The following is a 20,547-nucleotide window of genomic DNA, read 5'->3' on the forward strand; positions in this document are numbered from 1 at the left end:
AAGAAGTATAACTTCTAACGCATGTACATAGCTTTTCAGGGTACCCTAAGCGGTAAATTAATGAAGCATTGAAGGTTCAGGATCTAACGGAGAAAAGATAACGGAACCAGAACACCCAATTACCACGTACCTTGGACTGTTAATTTTTTGACAAGTTGTGAAATAATTTATTTGATTTATTATAAAATCTCCCATGGGGTCTAAGTGTGTGGTAGAAAGCTGCGTCTATTCCATTGAACATTTTGTCATGCAACTTTAGTACTATATGTACGTTTCTAACACCTTTGGATTTTATTTTAATATTTGAAATACTAAGTCTATCCCTCCATTTTATTTATGTTTCATTTTACATTTTCACATCCCAGGCTATAAAGAAAATTTTGATTTACTGACTGATGTTCCCTTTTCGGTGCTGGTATAAGTGGCACTGCCAGTATGACTTCAGCTACTACATCTATAGCCACAGACTACGTGGAAAAGGCTATCTCAGGGTTCACCGAGGCAGCAATAGAGGGTACCGGAACGACTAAAAGCGACCGCACCACATTACCAGATAACGATAATATGCATGCGGTCATCGTGGATACCGCTAGTACTCCAGAGAAGAGCACTACTCCTACAGAAGGTAGAATTATACATCTTATAAAGTTCGTATACCTGCAACATAAAACTAGCCTACATTTTATTGCACTTTTAAAATGTTTGTTTAACTAAATAGGAGGTATCCTAATAAAAATACTATTATTGAACTATAAATAGATAATATTTTGTTTCTGGTTGTGAAGCTATTTCATTTAATTGCTTATTGTGTATCAGCGCGGGTATTTATAGCTATTTAACCATTAGCTACCGTCTACTAGCAACTGTCAGTACTGATACGACATTATACTTTATAGAATAGTTAAATTAATTGTAACATAACATTATTTCTTCAGAGAACACGCATACAAGCAATCAGTTTACACCGACAGTAACGCGACACACAGAGCCATCGCACACAACGGAGGAAGAGATCCAGACTATGAAGGTCACACGCACACGTATATATGAAGTGGTATCTGGAAGCTACCCTGGATATTATGGCCACGAGCCTGAAATGAGAACCAAATGGTACCATCCTAAATCGACTGATAACATAGTGGTACCACCAGAATGTGAATTCTTCGCAACTATTGTTGGTAAGTTATACATGAGAAGTGTTTTTAAAAATATTTCCCTACAAGAATTATGTCGTTTTGTTTTTGACCTCCGAAAAGTAGGCTATCACTCGAGAAAAAAAATTGCAACTAAACGACGTATGAATTTCATAAGAACATTTAATTGTTCTTCTACATTTTGCTTAAATACAATTCAAGGGATAGGGATTATAAGTTTTAATGTATATTGCAGTTACATTACTTTGGTGGTTTAGTATTTAGATAGATTTTAATAAAATAATCATAATCTCAAATGGGAAGAAACAAAACGCCCTTATAATAGTTGTAGCTTGATGTGCATCGGAAAATTTTGTTTATATTTCCAGGTAACGTTGCGTCGGTGCTTCTAGCAATAATTTTTATAGTGATACTAGTGATGAAGCTGATGATCAAGTTGGACCATTCGTATAACGGAAGACAAGAGTTATCAGCAGAATGCTAGCGCCGCACAGCTTGCGAATCAGGTATATAAATGGGTATATTTAAAAAAAAAATGAAACCACTGCAATAATATATTAACTTCGCTGCAATATATGTCGTTTATTGAAATGTTGTCGCGATGTTAGTCTTTGCAATATTTCGCTCTATCCAGCAGATAAATAATGTATTTGAAAGTTGATATACATATTTCGAATACTTTGTCATATAATTTAAATTTTATCATAAAAGTGTTATGATTTTATGAAATTACTAAAATTATCTTTATTTAATGTAACTTTTTCAGGCTCATTCAAGTTATCAAACCGGTTCAAAGGTACAGATAGGTGGCGCTGTTCGAAACTTGCAGCCATTGCCTCTCTAGCCAGTTAAGGGAGATGGTATCGAAGAATGGTAAGCTTAATACACTGCACAGTGCATTAGTTAATGTAACGAATACATTTATAGACAGCAGAGTTATTCTTTTACGTAATTTAGATTTCAAGAAACTCGAATTCTCGATAACTCGAACGAATAGTCATCATTAAATAAAAACTCCAACAATATGTTTTACATTTTAATAATTCAAGAGCTCAATTAATAACTGTTGCTTATAAATGAACTAAACGTGTACTTCGCCATGCTAAGGCTATTCAAGAGGTCATTCATACGTAGGTCAGTTTCTCAGATACCTTGGTTTAAAAAAAGGACTAAGTAGAACATTTAAACATAATTTCACTCCTGGCATCTTCAAATATGATCGCCCGACTTCGCTCGTCAGATTCGTGTGTCCATACGGATTGTATGGAACGGACATATCAGATAGTTAATTGTATATACCATAGTCAATATAACCGTAGTCGCTTTTTAGCTGGATGTATTTTGTCTTTTTTTGTGAAATAAATGTTTTATAAAATCGTTTGATCAGATTTTCGTTCGTAATATCCGCAAATAGAGACATCTTTGTAAAGTATGAATGGCATATACAGTTAGCGTTGCGTAAGTTTACTGTGAACTATCGACTGATTCGCAAGTGTTAGTGTAAATGATGTTAATGTTAGTCATTCGTGCGGTTGAACTTAAGCCAGATAGTTTCATACAATATGGAATTGCTTTTTACTCAATGGAGTCTTGTATTGTAGGACATGTTTGCAAATTGGTTATGTAATTTAATTATAGAATCCATTTTTGTACAGTTTTCCTACTAAATAAATCACCAGCCAAGCTTTTTACTTTGGCTTTGACAAATTCCGGTTTTTGTTTCTGAGTTTACCTTTACCATATAAAAATAAGATAATATCGTTAATATTAGAGCTGCAAATAGTGAAAATAAAGCATATCGTTAACCTGAAGACTACGGTAATATTACGATCTTAAGACGACACATAATTATGTGTAAGACAATAAGATGTAATAGTGGATTATTGAAATTTGTCGTAAGTCACTGGAACGCTAAAGGTTGAACTTCTGATGGAAAATATACGGTGATCCTTTTTAATAAAATATCGCAATGATAATAATTTATATTTGATCATATAAGCGACTATAATCAGAGTTGTTGATTAAACTGTATTTAATGGTGGATTAAAAACTATTATTATATTTAATGAAAGCTCGATTTAAAACTGCTAATGAACGACTCTTATTCAATAATTAAGACGCATATTATGCTTATATTTATTGAAATTGTTTCAAAATGCCAATTGGAAATGTTTCATACACATAGAAAACACTTTTACTAATCTTTTATATTTATTTCTCATTTTTATTTTTACATTTATTAATGTAATAAAAAAGTGTAGCAACAACGTTTAAATTTTAAACTTTAACTTTTTTTCGTTTTTAAATTTTTTTCGATCAAGTAAAAAATATAAAATAAATCTTAATAGAAATTGTGATTTCTCTTATTGGGAGTACCTATTTGTTATTTAGCCTAACCCATATAGATAAAAATAAATAATAATTTAAATGCAATTTCAAGCTAATCAGTATACCAATATCTTGATTTCATGGAATCACGATGAAATTAATATTCTCCACAAAGAAAGTTGCACAGCCCTTATATCGTTGCACGAATACATAGTTGTTCAAATTGTAAAGTCTTCAAACACAATAAAATCTTAATAGAACTTATACGTTCAAACTACACAAAATATAACATACTATGTTATCTTTTGTGTTTCGGTATATTATTTTAGCCAGCACGATGTATACAGTTTAAAATGTGAATCCTTTACTGATGCCGAATGGTCTGGACGAAAGTTTTAAAACATCTTAATGTGTTTTAAAACTTTCTGAAAAATATTTTGTTGAAAAAAAATCTCTGATCTACGGTAGCATAGTGATTGTGGGAATAAATATTCAAGGGTTTACCAAAAAGTTTCTCTTGCAAACCGTACACAACGGAATAGAATATTCGATAATGGTTAAAACCCCGTATTACCCTCACGCAAATGCTTCACACTTTCGTGAAAAGGCCAAAAATTATATGATGGTCTTAGAAAACTATTAACTACCTACTTGGAATCCATTTGCAAAGACTATTGTTTTGTATGAGAAACAAAAGAATGAGGTCAGCGAAAACCTAACTAAATTGTTTATTAACGAACTCCATGCCATTAAGTTGCTGAGAGTAATTGTGCTCCTATATTCAGCGTTAGATTTAGAATTATTTCTTACTCTTGGAATCCATATAGCGAAATAAATTGCGGTGGCAAATGTAAATCAGTATATATTTTAGACAGATGTAAAGATAATCGAATAAGTCAGATAGAATTACAAAAGGAAATGTTTCCATTAGACTTAAGAGGATAGACTGTTAATATACGTCGTTAACAGCCATATGTTATGCCTCCAGTACGGAAACTAACAAGTGAAATATGGAACGACGCCTACGAAATTCAAAAAGGCGGTAAGATAAATTTGGTGAAAATCATAAGCCAATTTACGAATATGACACTGATTACGCGTATGTCGGAGACTGAAGAAAATTGGGGTGACATTTACTCGAACGGAACGGCGACGGGTGCCTATGGTTTACTTAGAAATGATTCAGTTATCTCAGAGATCTCGTTATTTTACATAGACATTGAAGTCACGAGAACACTTCGTAAATGGTTTAATACTATAGTAAGTTACACTCAAGATGAAATGACTTGGTGTGTTCCTCGCGCCCGCTGAGCTGCTACGCGGGATAACGTATTTACAATATTTCAGAGCTCTACTTGGCTCGCTACATTAATATGCCTAATGACCGTGAGTTTACTGTTTCATTTAATGAATTACAAAGAAAATGAAGGTAAAGTATCGAAGTGGCCAACTAATTTAATTTTAAAAACATTTGGCATGCTGCTCGGTTGGAGCGTTATGTTGGATCCACGGTCGGCTACGTTCAGAATTTTGATGTTTGTCTGGCTATGTTTTAGCTTCAACATGGGGATATCGTACGTTTTTTTTAAGGAGTTTCCTAATGCATCCACAATTTGAGAAGCAAAATAGTAGCGAGGCGGATTTCATTCAATCTGGCATTTCTCTGGAGGGCAGAGAGATTTACCGTTCCTATGTTGAGACTAATAACGCGAACTCGTTTAATTTGCATCACAAATATAACTCGACATCTTTCTCGGTGGGGATACGGCAGGCAGCTAACGAAAGGAATTTTGCGGTCTTTTCTTCGCGAAGACAAGCTATGTATAAGGATCAAATTTTAGGGAGAGGTGAGTCATTGATTTACTGTTTTGCTGAAAGCGATAACCTTTATAAGTACGGTGTAGCTTCTAGCTCGGAATTGGTATCCTTTGTTGAACCGATTTAATAACATAATACGAAGTGTTTCTGAAAATGGCTTGATAGAAAAATGGAGTAAAGAGTTGTTTAACCGTCCCAGGGGCGCCGAAAGGACGAGTACTATTGTACCGCTGGGTATGCAACATTTATTTGGAGCTTTGTTGCTGATAGGAGTGCTAGATCTAATTTGCATCATTGTGTTTATTGGAGAATTAGTATGTTCTTGTATGTAGAACGGATCGTTTTCATTGTACTCTGATTGATTTAAATAATGGTAATCAATAAATAAAAAAATTAAGCAATTACAGTGTTAATTAAAGAAACACTAATAAAAAAACAGAGCCGCTACTAATAACTACATTAAGTTGAATTATAATAAATGGTTTCGTACAAAAACATTTTTTTTCTACTCCTTTCACAAATATGTGTCGATGCAGTGCGGATGAAACGAAATAAACTTAAAGAAGTTTGTTCCGTTTCTTATACAAGTGCATTAGTGGCTTAAGTTACAACAACAATTGAGAATTCTCGTAAAGTTTGTTTCAAAGCGGATACTTATTTGGCATTATATACAATGATATATCACTATTTAATATGTAGGGGGTCGCACAATAATTCAGCTCGCTTAATTACATTCCAACATCATTATTGCATTATCTACAGATAATACTAACCTCGAGTTATATCTTGATTACCTATAATTAGAACATATAAAATACATAAATTTGCCTATGGACAAATTAGGCAAATAAAAAATAAGAAAATGCAAATGTTAATTGCAAGTCCCTATAACGTTATATTATTTTCTTTTTTTAAAGCTAAAGCTAATGTTAAAATTATACTATATGTGTATTTAAGAAATATCAGAAGTTTGCCTTTTAATGTACGGGCTTTTGACAACAATTATTGAAATGGAAAAGATCTGTCGGTCCTTGAACCACTCAATTAGTATATGAAGTTAAAACCGTCAGTGTCGCTGTAACTTTGCATAACAAATGGTGGCCTTTGTTATATGCGTCAAACTCAAGCGTACGCGAAAGATAAATTGTTACCGAGGACGGTTGACGCCGAGAGCGGTTAGGTATTAATCGTAGTTTAATCACTGCATAGTGTAAGCTTGAGACGTAATCGATTACAAAGAGCTTCGGATAGTTGAAGTTCTTTATTACTACTAGTGTGAAGTAAGGAGTTCGCTAACTAATAATTCGATTGAGTTAATTTAAATTTTGTTGAACTGGAAAGCTAGGTATTGTTTAGATGTAGAAATGTATGTTAATATGCCTGTGTTTACGATGGTGTAAGCGTTCGTAATTGTTTATAATTTTTTAGGGTTAATTATTTTCTGTTTAAGCACAAACTATTTTTGTTGCCGTACCTGTTGTCTATTTAAATAGGGAGAAAAAGAAAAATATATAATAGTAGATCTTATTTAAAACTAGTATTATTATTTGTAACTAATCACAAACAAAATGCGTTAGGATAATATTTACCCTTATTAATTAATATTGTATTATATCCTCAATAAAATACTAACTAATTATTAAACGTTTGAGCAGTGTTGGCCTAGTGGCTTCAGCGTGCCACTCATCCATGAGGTAGTATTTTCGATCCCCGGCTTTCTTGTGACCAATGGACTTTCTTTCTATATGCGCTCGCTTGAACGGTGAATCGTCGAATAAGTCGTGAGTAAACCGACCTGTCTTAGACCCAAAATAGTCGACGACGTGTGCCAGGTACAGGAGACAGAAACAGATTCAGAAATCTGAGGCCCAACCTATAGCGGTTGTAGTGCCACTGATTTATTTTATTTGTTAAATTGTTAAACGTAACAATAAACTACGTTTATTTGTATAAAAATGATTAATTACTATCATTGTAAAAAATCTAAATACATAAGTTCATAAATTTTCATTATGTACAAAAATAGCAACTGTTTAAATTTTATGAGTGAAACCGAGCTCTGTAATATAGTTGTCAAGTGAGACGCGGCGTGAGGCCCATTTGACTTCCCCGTCGTACACATAAACGATAACATAATTATCCTTAACTTGAATTTGTTCCGACCTTGTTAGGATTTTATGCTTTGTGAGGTGCTAAAATTTTAACGGTTATGTGGGGATGTGGTTATGGTGCTACAAAGTTGTAATATACTATGGACTTTGAACCTACAGGTAACCTATAGGTCAGTAGACTTTTCGTGTTCGTATAACGGTTTCTAATGCGAAGGTAAGTAAATAGTGACTGCTAGCGGTATTCAGTAAGTCATTTTCATAAATATAATGAAATATAGAAGAGAGTGGTTAAGATAATACATATTAATCGGATTCGCTAATAAAATAGAAGAAAAAAAATATTGTTATCAGGAACAAAAACAATTATTATATGAATGTATATTCTTGGTGCCCACTTTTAACGCGTGAGACACGGCCATTTCAACTAAAAATTAAATTAAATTAGAAAATAAAATATGATGTCAATAATAGATAAAAACTGTACTTAAACTACTGTTTTTATCTATACCATTTGACATAGTGTCTGCGTTATAGCGTGACATTAGGATCCTGATCCTGATATCAGGATCAACTGTTTACTTCTTTATATTTTTATGTTCAAGAAGCCAGAGTTTTGATTTGAGAATTTATAATAAAATCGTGTGATTTCCTTTTTTAGTGAAACATATAATCGAAATTACGTTGGATCCATGTTGGCTTCAAAGCAGACTCGTTGAATAAGTTGATAAAGCACCTATCATCTTTCCATTTGAAAGGTAAGAAGTTGCCCCATTTTATAAACATTGATGTAGACATCACCATTAAGATCAACACCACATAGACATATTAAGCTACAACCACGAACACTCACTCCTTATAAGATTTTTTTTTACATTTGTTAAAAAAAATATTTTCTGGGATACTGAAGAGTGATAATTTAATGCTGTCTTGAATACTCTAACGTTATTTGGGTTGCTTTAAGCAGTCTATTAAACGAATTTTCTAAGTTACCCAATTGTTTTGTATTGTTAAACATACGCGTTGAATAAATAATTACTCCAAAGATTAGATTTACCGGCACAATTTGTTCTAAGAAACCAAAAAACAAAGTACATTAGCTGAGAATGTACAGAAGACCAAACGACTTATTTACGCATGACGACTTGTTAAGGATAGTTATATTATACGTGACGGTTTCTTTGTTGGGGCCTCTATAATGCTATGCTGCAAATACGCAAACCGTGATGTATGGTTTAAAGGAGCATCTGTCATTCAGGAACCATCTAGAGCGAAAAATTCATAATCATTTCAATTCATTCAAGTTCACATATACAACAACTCTTATTCCTTGCATTTAAAGATCAAAATAGAATATCACACAAATTAATTACTTAGATGAAAGAACGTTATTTTATAATTTCAAAGATCTTATTTCCTACTAATACGGGCGTTTTTCGTGCAAATTGTAAATAAATGATGTGATGTGGTTTTTTACGAACTTGTTAGCTGAATGACACTTAATTCGCTTTTTCCATATTTTCGTTGCGAGTTGCGTTGTCTATCATTACGACTCCCCTTTGTGCCTGTTTTTGAAATCACGTTGTACCAGAACAACAGTTCGGTGGATATACAATTTTATATATAAATATAAAATAATAACCCCTGAGAACACTCCTCGTTACTCCGTCCTACTTAATGAAAGGAGAAAATTAGTTTGGGAACCATAAGACAGGTTAAACCGATAATATAATGAATAATACTGTGGCTTTTCAATAGTTCACAATACGCGCAAAACACTCACTATGTAATTATAAAATTGATTACGTAATGTAATGTAATTGGCAAAAGGTAATCAAAAATAAAAAGCTATCATATATCATAACAACCTAGCATAACCCGAATAAAACAAAGAACTAAGTTGTTGTGTTATGTGTTGCGAAAGACAAAAGGCGTATTTTGCAGGCATGAAAAGCTGTGATAAGTTCAGATCAGAGATACATATCAAAGATCAGTGCATCCTGTCTGTATTTACTTATGGAGCCGAAACCACAACGCTCACACGACCTACGGCGGAAAGCCTGAGATTCACACAGCGGGCGATGGAGCGTGCCATGTTCGCTTTGCAATCCCGTACGAAATGAAGCCATTCGTGAAAGACCGCCGTGAGCGACGTAGCAAGAAAGTTAGAGTAAGAAGTAGAAGAGACCCGCAAGATCCTTGAATGGCGACCTCGGCATAATAACGGACCGCGCTGCCGCCTACCGACTAAGTGGACTGATCATCAAGGAGGTTGGCTCCCAGTGGATGCAGAGACGTAGTGCAGGGGGTATTGGAGGAAAATGGAGAGGGCCTACGTCCACAAATGGATCAAAAAATTGGTGATGTTGATTATAACATACGCAGAAGGATTTTAGATTAAACTTATGGGACATTGATTAATATAAACATGATTTAATATAAGCGGACGTATATACGTTTATTTAAATACAGAATAAGCTTATATGATAAAGCTTTATCTCTTGAACTGAGCAGTATTGTCATCGCGTTTAATCCAAGGAATAAGATTTTGTTTTGCGGTCTAAAGGGTAAGTTGTTGTTATGTAAACTAATTCTCTACTAACATTTCAACAAAGTTTGCAGTCTAACGGCAGTAGGAAAGTAACAAAATTTTACAAAAATGATATTATTGTTTTTTGTTAAAAGAGCTTTTACACATTAAGAAAAACATTTATTTACATAATTCTAAATGTTTTTTCCGACGTTTCGCGTGCTTTTCAGCGTGCGTGGTCACGGTGATATAATTATAAGTTTTTAATAATAATACAATAATTTAATCCGTTCAAAAAGTGTTTTTCTTAAATAAAATTTTATGGTTTATGTGTATTTCACGTATACTTAAATGTAATATATTCCTAATTTATTAATTTAAATATAAAATATTAACCGTTCTCGATCAGTCTTAATTAACGATAAAATCTTTCGTCACATTTACATATTTGTAAAGCAATACAAGTGAGATAAAGATACATATATTTAGAAGAAAATTGAGACTTGTTTAAAATTATTCTGTATTATTGATTTAAAATCAAAAACTTTTTTGTAACTTGGACTGTACACTAAAGAATTTTCACATAAATAGATCCCTTACAAGTACTTACTCTAGTTTTTACAATGCCTTTATGTTTTGTTTGCTTTTGTACGTCTACAATTTATATCTTACCAATACTTTTAAAGAAATAAAGTTAAATAAGGAGTAAAAAATATCTTTTTGGTTTTGAAATAGTCAAAGTTTAATAATAGTTTAGTGAAATGTATACAAAACATCTTTCTTAAACCAAAATTAAAGACAATAAGGAGAGTGTTACAAGAAAGAAACAAATGTTATCTATGTAATTCTTCTAAAAAAGCAAATCTTTATTTACTGTTTTTTCACAATAATTTACTGTTATTGCCCTTGAGGAATATAATTAAATTTATTTTGATATTAAAACTTACTAAGAAAGGTAGCCTTTGGAAGGAGTAAGTTCTGTGGCGCCACTAACCCTTCAGAAATGAAGAGTGCAACTGAAGAAGAACGGTTGCCAAACTTATTATTTCCTAGTGAAAAACATTTTTTACGTACTTTTTGCACCGTGTCTTTTGCACACAACTGAAAATGGTGTACATATATTTTATTTATTCAGTGAAAAGTGTTTCGTGACGTATTTAGTATATCGGCTACTACAGCTAATATAAATAATAATCATTTTTTTCTAAGATTTCGAATATTCTAAGAAACCAAATTTACAGTTCGAGACAAATTTCAATAAAAACATTCTTGATAATTCACTATAGTTATAGGCATTATGCATCAAAGTCGAATTATTGACAATTATGTACACAAAGCTTTCGTTTATTACAGAATATATATTCGCGGCATAGTGTAGTGATTGAATTTTATTGTATTATGTAATGGGCACCAAGTGCTGATCGGTAATACAGCATTGTCAGATGTCTTTAATGACATAGTAATTAACAAAGGTCTCGATTCTGTTTACTTCTTAAACTCTGAAACTTCTTTTTTCATTCATTCATTTTGTGATCAATTGTTTTTTTTCTAATAAGCAAGTAGGTGATCAGCCTCCTGTGACAGACACACGCCGATGACTTTTTGGGCCTAAGCCATACTCGTTTCCTCATGATGTTTTCCTGCACCGTACGAGCCAATGTTAAACGAGCATATAGAAAGTGCATTGTTGCACAGTCACTTTGCAGAGATAAGAGTCTCACGCTGAATCGACCAGACCAACACTGTTCTTATTTTGTGATTCTCTTAACGATTAATGATTCAAGTATAAATAGTCCCGAGTTATTTGACAGTTTTAAAATGGCGCTTGAGCGATTTGTTTTAATTTTACATGATTTTACGTACTGAATTTTAACAATCTTATTTAATTAAATGTATTTACTAAATAATGGGATGATATACATATTTAATTAACAGTTTTAAATCGTGTGTAAACTTTTATTACAATAAAACCATATACTAAAATGCAAGCGGATGTTGCGAGAGTTACTAACTTTGCGAGATAAAAAGAAAAGGTTGGCCAACGTAAAATTCGCCTGTGGTCAGTGTGTGGGCATAGATTATTTCATGTTTTTCAGTTATATTAATAACAGTCACCATATTATATTGCTACTTGGTTACGTAAGTTGTAGATTACTTTATGCGTTCTTTAACGGATGTAACGAATTTATTATACATATTTCTATTTTCTACTGATAAGAGATTTCAACCACTAAACGTTGATGTCATGTCAAAGTCGTATGGTTAAACATTTACTGTAATTATCAATTTTACGTTTGGGCCATGATATATTACCGATAATTTATTTTGATGATACTAATAATAAAATAATATTTTTATAAGAAAACATAATTATCTATAACTTTAGATTCGGACCACTGGTCGGTTTTTTATTGTACACGCCGGCCACTTAAATCTAAAAGCCTATTGAAATGTAATATGAGTAGGTGTATATCCATTATCAAAGTTTCGTTTATATTACCTTATATCAAATGTCATTCTTAATGAGCATTATAAGGAAATAATTATTTGGTTATTAACATTTTCGCAAAACAAATAATTTACTATTTATTCTACGTGCAATTACGTTTCTATTTTATTTTACATACCTATACTGATAAAATATTGAGAGAGTATCTGATTATATAATCTTTGAATCACCACTCAGCTTATGCGGAACTGTAAAATTTAACGGTTTACAATAAAAACTTGTGGAACTTAGTCCTTTGCCCACATGTGGTCCGATCCGGTTATATAGCCTGATGTTTTTATTATCAAAGCATAATTCGCGATTTTTAGTGAACCACTCAAAACAACTCCTCTTACACTTTACGATGGTGTAAAATAGCCATATAAGACAAGTATTCTTTTTTCTAGAGGTCAGCCATGTTGTTAACCGTAAGATGTATGTGGGTGCTTTTTAGTGGTAGACGTTGCAGAAACCAAAACGATGGATAGATTGAGAATCTAGTTATTTTTTGTATTGTAGACCAAATAGGCTATTTATCATATAATTCTGTAATTTCCTTGTAAAGCCTCTGAGTTTAATATTTAAAAATCATAGATCCGCTTTTTCACGATATTCAATGGAACTGATAACAGTTCTATTTATATTTATAGGTATAAACCTAGGTACACTGAAAATGTTTAGAAAATGCAAAACGGCTTAATGTAGTTGCCTATACTTGTATTGTTTTTCGAAGTAATCTCCGTTCCTCTCTACACATCGTCACATTTGATGGAACCACTGAGAAAAGCAATGGGCCCATTCTTTCTATGGCATTTCGTACGCATTCACTGCATCTTCAGGGCTCGTAAAGCGAGTGCCTTGAATTTGATCTTTAGTTCTTAAGAATAAATGAATCGCACAGCACAGCTAGATTGCTACGTAAACGCTTAAACTCGTTGAACCAATTGTAAATATTGGCAGGAGATGGGGCTTCATTAAGAAATGCTAATCGCAGCCTATCATAGCTTTGTCGTTGAGTAACAACGCGAACCACAACGAAAGTCATAATAAATCATTGACCAACAATTTTCTCGCGTTAGGTTCATTTTCACGTGTAAGAGTTTTAGATTTGCCGCCAATTCACAAAAACAAATGACAAATGAATGCTACATTAGGTTACCAAAGGGTTCTAAAATTGAAATTCAAAAAAGTTTTCATTAGCAATGTTTCTAACTGGTTCTAATTGAACTGGTTTCAATAGTTCTAAACATTTTCAGTGTTAACTACGTACATGTTTCAGTCGAGTAAACATGGAAATAGCAAAGATGGATGTGGTTGTGTGGTAAAGGTTATCGAAGCTTTGACTTCTACTGCCTAGAATAGTCCATGACGACATCCGGCGCTTCTCAGGGCAAATCACAGATACAATACGGTTTATTCAGCGCACGATATCTGGTCCAGTTTTGCCGCATAAATATTTAGTTGCCTCACCCGTTGGAGGGGGCCTCCTCAATTGAAATCCATGGTAGTCGAGAAGATTACAGATTTGTTCAAGAACGTCATTCTATTATGTCCATTAATTGACATTTTTTTTGTTTTGAATTTCAGAATGTCCCGAAACGTAATAGTTACTTCTTCTTGCATTGAATTGTAGAGGCCAATTACTTAAGGCCAGCAGTCAATCTTTAAAATCTCACCATGTTCAATTTATATTGCCAATTTATACACATCACAATACTTAACACAAACTAATTGTCCATCTAATTACTATCAACTGATTTAAAATATCAAACAATATTTTAAATCAGGTACATAGTGAAACTCTCAATCAAATAACAGCAATGCGATTGAAAATTTCCTGCCCAAGTGGGCAGTTGATACCTAAGTAAGGCTATTTTTAAAATCGAGTGTGTAGTTTCATCTTAGAAGTGCGATTCTATGTCACATTAAAAACATTTAAATTATTTCAGCCAGCTGAATCGTGGATTCAGACTGTTTTCGAAGAGCTTCTAACACATTCAAAAAAATTATAACTTGCATAAAGTTACTCTCGTTGTTCTTCTTTTTCTTTCACTGTCCCAGTTACATTTCAGTAAGCAAACTGCTCCGGCTTAATATGTTTATAAATATATTACGAGGGGAAGGTAAGTATATTCATTTCCTTGAATTTATCTCTTAGAGATTCCCTACATTTTAAACCATAGATTGTACGAATAGCTTTCTTCGTACTCTCTGTACTGTTCTAGACTTAGGCGATAAGCATAAAACACCAGCTATTCAGTACCAGTCCTGCTTAAAAAGTTCTCGAACATCGTTCAAGATAGTTTCTACGGATATATACTCGTAAGTGAGCCGAAACGCAACCCGTTAATTTGTTTCGAGTGCGATTCCAAGAGATTAACATCGAAGTGATAAAGTACCAATAATGAAGACAAGTGAAAAAATACTATGTGAACAGTTCTAATTGAAGTAAGTAGTGTCATTATTTGGGTGTAGTTAATTAGTGTATTTCGCGTCGTTTTAGTACAATTAAATTCCTCGTTGATTTAATTACAAATAAGCCCTTGAAAAGATCTACGGCGTTTTCTATCTAATCCCCTAGCTCGTAACTATATTTTGACATAAAATCAGAAACATCTGTTAGACTACCGCCGGAGAGTTTCAATTATGACATAATAAAAATACACGATAAAACAAAGACAGTTTAAAAATGAGAGCAAAACTTGTGAGAAAGTTGTGTGGTTTAATCAGTGCGTAATAATTTTTATTATGCCGTTTCATAGTACGAATGATTTATATACAAATGTGAACATACTGTGGCCAGATGGCGTTTGTAAATAAAATTCCGTGAACTGAGTTATTGACGTTTTCGAATTGGGACTACTGTGATCTTGACCAGATTCTGATTGACTGACCAGACATATTGAAATGTTCTACATGTTTGTGATCAATGTTTGTTGTTGGCGTTTTCTAGTGACGAGGTGATTGAATGTAAAACAAAAGGACATGTCAGGTATCCGTTATTGGACTAGAAACGCTATTGCCTAATCACAATCACATACATGGCTGAGCAGTTGTCGTATATTGGGCTTGGAACTTCCTTGAACCGTGGAGTTTTGGAGTCTTGAGCGGGCTAAACGGGTTTTTAGATAAAAATCGGGCTAATGATAAATAAATGTATGTCACATATGGTATAATTAATTTCATAATATAAATTAAAAATAATCAAGAGTACTTTTCAATAGGCCCAGGGGCTCTTTTATCTCTGCCTTTTAATAAATTTAAGAAATGTATTAAAGAAAAGCTGTGTAAAAAGGCTTAATACAAAGTTAACGATTATGAGGTTGATAAAAGGGCCTGGGCCTACTTCTAATTAATTTGCGATATTTGTTTTAAAATAAGTGTTATTGGATTATTTGAAAAGAGTACTAAGACAGAACAGTTTTTTATTACGCCGGCTTTTTCTCTAGGCCTACATCCTCTGTCTTCTTTGCCGATGAGTAGGGATGTCTATCTATTCAAATTTAATAACGTCGAATAATGGATACTTGTATCTTATGTTCCATAATAAACATATTTTATTATAGTTCATTGGTTTAAATTAATACCCCTAATTAGCAGCTACCATTAAGTCGTAAGAAAATATACATTATATACCTATTTTAAATATGCACACTGCACACTATTTCGTTAAACACTCACTACCTCATCAATCCGACAAATGGGGGGGAGAGGTACTAACTGAAATATTAATTAAAGTAAAACACGAATCTATCAGCCCCATACAGTCGGTTCGTGGAATCACCCTTTGATCGCGATAGATAATAATCGCTATGATGGCTCATGGTATCTAAATAGTGGCCTATTGATATTAAAAATGAATGGAGTTTAAATTATATTATTATTAGCTTTTATTACTTTTTGACATATGGGTATAAATAATTATCAAACCTCAAATGCAATTTCGGTCCGGTACTCCCTACAGAAATACTTGTAGGTCGTTTGTTCGTCGACGAAAATTCTACTATTTTTACACAGCTACAGCTGTACAAAGTACAGCTTGTTACTTTGGCTTGCAGTCTACCACTACCAACTAAAATCGTTACAGTAACGTCCAATTTTAATTAAGTATTAAAGCGAATATAAGGGATTAGTTTTGAACTGCAAAGAGATCTGTGAAGAGTAACGATATTTGTGCTATGTCGTAATTATTAAATATAAAAAAGTGAAGTTGTAACGTTGACTGTTGTTCAAGTGCTGATATAGTATTAAATATAAATGATGATGTGTTTATATATGTAAAAATATAGATTATTGTTCTCTTATTATAGTACATAATATTTCGACTTTATATAAAACGTGGATTGAAGTAACTAACAATCCTGAGTTATAATATACTAATTTAAATGTATATTTATAGCGATTAATATAATGGTTGAAATGTATATACAAACGACCCTCAATGCAAAATTAATCCCTCTGATTGGCGGGTTTAGAGAGGATTCCATTAAGTTGGGGCTTAATATTTATAATGGTATATGACATTGTTTCATCAAAATATGATAATTTTTTTTGTTAAAACAAATCTTCTTTAAGGGATACTCAGAAATATAACATAAATTAACGTTTCGAGTACAGTTTTTGATATATAACTTTGTGATAATGAAATTATACTATCTGTAAGCGTGCAACAGTTTTATCTATATACTAGATGGTACTAGGTATTATATATATATATATTGTTTTGATTTGCCAACCCTATTGGGGTTACTCATAGCGAGTATTATTATTGTAACAGTTCGAAAACAAATTTGAAGAAAATCTCGCGATTAAGATTATTTTAAACTCCGATTTCAATCCGATTTAACGTCGTTTGAAGTCTATTTAGTAATAAATGTACACTACGACGGAAACCATTTTTTACTACTACTACATAGTTGAGAATATCAAATACTTTATTTGTGTATAATTCAACAATTAGAAAAATAAGATATTTGAAATATTGTATTACAATAAGATAATTAAAGTAATTTTTTACTTAGGATACGATAAAGGCCGATATTAAACCAAATCTTTAAATTACTTTTACCTTAATATGCACGGTCCGATTTAGGGGAGCGCAACCATAGCTACAAAAAATATAATTTAAATTCCGACTAGTAAACATTAGTCAACCACTTTTTTTTTGATATATCTCTATATGTTTGTTAAATAATAAATACTAATACTTAAAATAGTACTACGTGAGTTTACAATACATTATTAATTAAAAATCTGTAAAATATATTAAAATCGAAATTTATTATTAAAAATTATGATAAAATTAAGCCTATGTATAATATTACAAATTATTATCATAACAATTCAGTAAAAACCTACTTCAGTCTTCTTTTATTCAAGTTCATTGTGAAAATGTCGATAATGGATGTATTGTGTCCTCAAGCCTGAGCAGAGCACGCGACGCGACGGTTTGAACTAATAATAACTTACTGCATTGCTCCTATAAATAAACGACTTGAGACGAAGACTAAAGAAATAGATGTGGCATATTATGCTTGTTATTGAAATAGGAGGTGTTATTTGAGAAAGATCGAAGCTGGAAAGGTAAGTCTTTCTGTAATAAAGCTTTTAACAGATATACATTGTATTATATTTAAATTTTATGTTTGAGGCCTACAGAGTGAAAACGATTTTAATCTTTGAACAAACCCTTCACAAGTCAGTTGTTGAAACAATCAGTACAAAGACATACATTTTAAAGTTATTTATTTAAGTATTTCCGTGGTGAGACGTAAATTATTTTGATTAGTACAAATACACCGAATTAAGACGCATTATCTTTCTTTTAACGTTATAAGCTAAAGACACGATGTGTTCAGAATTTATATATGACACAAAGACAACATTTCTTTCGTAATTGGAAAATGTCGTGTTGAATACGGATTTTATTTTGGTTTTATTAACACAAAATTTATTTTTCACCTTTGTGTCTAATATTTTCGAGTGCTTACTACTTTATTTATCACCTAAAGAATATTTAGTACCGTAATGTGTCTTAATGTTTTATTTAGCCTTTAATTTATATTTATTTAACAGTGGTGTTACAACCATTTTAGGGCTGGGCCTCAGATTTGTGTTCCGTGATTATTTGCTTTTTCTCAAACGCAAATGCAACCTGCATCAGCTTATTGTGTCCGACACATAACGTCCACTTTTTTGCTATTGATGCCGGTGATCCTCCATCTCATCAAGCCGGGCATCGAACCAACCAACCCAGGGATGGGAGTCGCAGGCGCACGCTAAAGGCCAACAAGAGCAGTGTAGTTTAGGCGGGTAGAGCAATAATGATTGTTTAAAATAATAAGTAAACATTCCATATTATTTTTAAAATTTAATTAATATCTGTAAATGATAGCATTAGCAGTTAAACACATAACGAATATAACGATTCTACAGAATGGGCCAAAATCACACCAAACATGCGATACGGTCATTAGACCCTACCGTTATTTTTTATTTATTCCATAGTTTAGGATTGATCACTGGGTTATATTTATTTATTTAAAAAAATACATATAAAATCAAAGAATTACACGAAAAAAAAAATAAGACAAGAATGAAATACATGATAAAACGGTTCAAACGGTTCAACGGTTTAGTTAATTATACCAATTCGAAATCAATATTCATAATTAAGACAGAACAACATCATCGGGTCCGCTACTATTCAATACATTTAACTTAGTAATACCTATATATTCGGAGCTTTGTGTGACGAAGATGTATTTTGTCATTCATAGAATGTGATTATCAGGGAAGAAGAGATATAATAACATGTCCTTGTAATGGGAATGTACAATTTTAAAAGTGGTTTGATGTTAGTGAATTATAAATTAATACGATTCAAGAGATACTTACAGAAAAGATACTCAAATTTAAGGCTTTCTAATGGCGTTACATTTTTTTTGCATAATCACGGTACAATCATAAATCACAGTATTTTACGATATACGTTTGTAAAATACTCACATTGGTAGGTAGAGTTTAGTACCAGTATTGGCAGCTATATCATTTCTACACCACGAATATAATTCAAACTCTTTTGTGATTATGTACTTTTATGATATAAGCAATCGTGTCTATGGACATTCACGCAGTGCTAATGCTAGAAGACACACCAGTAAATAGACCCAAAATTAAGCAATTGACATTATTGTGACATTAATTTGTTAAGCTAGAATATTTGTTAAACCGATTCCAAAAACCGGAAGGAGAAATGTTAAAAAGAAGGTTACAATTTTATGGATTATATGTTTTTTTCTAAATAGCCATGCATAGCTCCGACGCCAAGACCGATTTTAATGATCGAGGTCAAATCTCGTTTTATATTCATTTGATTTTTGGCACCCATTTCTTACGCCTTGTGTACAAATCAACTAATTACCATTCAATTCTATTGCTAATAAAAGGACGAAATAAATATAAATAAAAATATTATTAAATGTATTTTAGTGCATTTCAGAGTTGGTGATACTTAAAAAAAATATAACTTCTTAAGTAATGTCCGACAGTAAATTTTTTATTTTGTAGTTTGATTTATTTATTTATACACACATTCTAAAACAATGTGTTTTCTTAAAAAATACAAGAAAATATGACATTTCCAATTAATCACACATACACATGTACACACCAATTACATCAGAACATAAGCAATATATCAAAGGAAAAAAAACTAAAACTAAAAGTTAAAAAATAACAATTAATTTTAGGTTTAATAAATCTATACATTTTATTGTATATGACGCGTTCAAATACTTTAGCAAAAGTGGTCAGTATACAAACGTTCATAATTGACTGGGGAAATGTATTGGACTCATATACAGTGGAAAAATAATCCGCAAGTATGTTACAAATAGGAGCACCTTCAAGAGCTACTTTATGGTTAAACCTAACACAAGCAGGGATGGAGGAGCTTTTAGTTTCATTTTTAACATAATTCCAAAATAATTGACGATTTTCAGAATTTAAGCTTGATTTAATGATTAAATGTATTTCAAAAAACATTATTTGATCATTTTTTTTGACCTTTTGCGCAACAGGGAAAAAGTATCAAAGTCGCGAGGATTTTTGTACTTTATA

The 20,547-nt window shown here is 32.3% G+C and overlaps 1 protein-coding gene and 1 pseudogene across 1 annotated transcript in view; both read left to right on the forward strand.

The window, feature by feature from the left end:
- Positions 1–3,852: 3,852 nt before the first annotated feature.
- LOC123716489 lies at positions 3,853–5,632 on the forward strand (annotated as a pseudogene).
- Positions 5,633–7,551: 1,919 nt separating this feature from the next.
- The window catches only part of LOC123716490, a 61,653-nt gene continuing 48,657 nt past the window's right edge, over positions 7,552–20,547 (forward strand). Inside the window, 1 exon segment of the mRNA XM_045672252.1 lies at positions 7,552–7,570. Within this exon segment, the coding sequence (XP_045528208.1) occupies positions 7,552–7,570 (19 nt within the window).

The sequence above is a fragment of the Pieris brassicae genome, chromosome 11 (assembly GCF_905147105.1).
Source record: "Pieris brassicae chromosome 11, ilPieBrab1.1, whole genome shotgun sequence".
NCBI classification, from domain to species: domain Eukaryota; kingdom Metazoa; phylum Arthropoda; class Insecta; order Lepidoptera; family Pieridae; genus Pieris; species Pieris brassicae.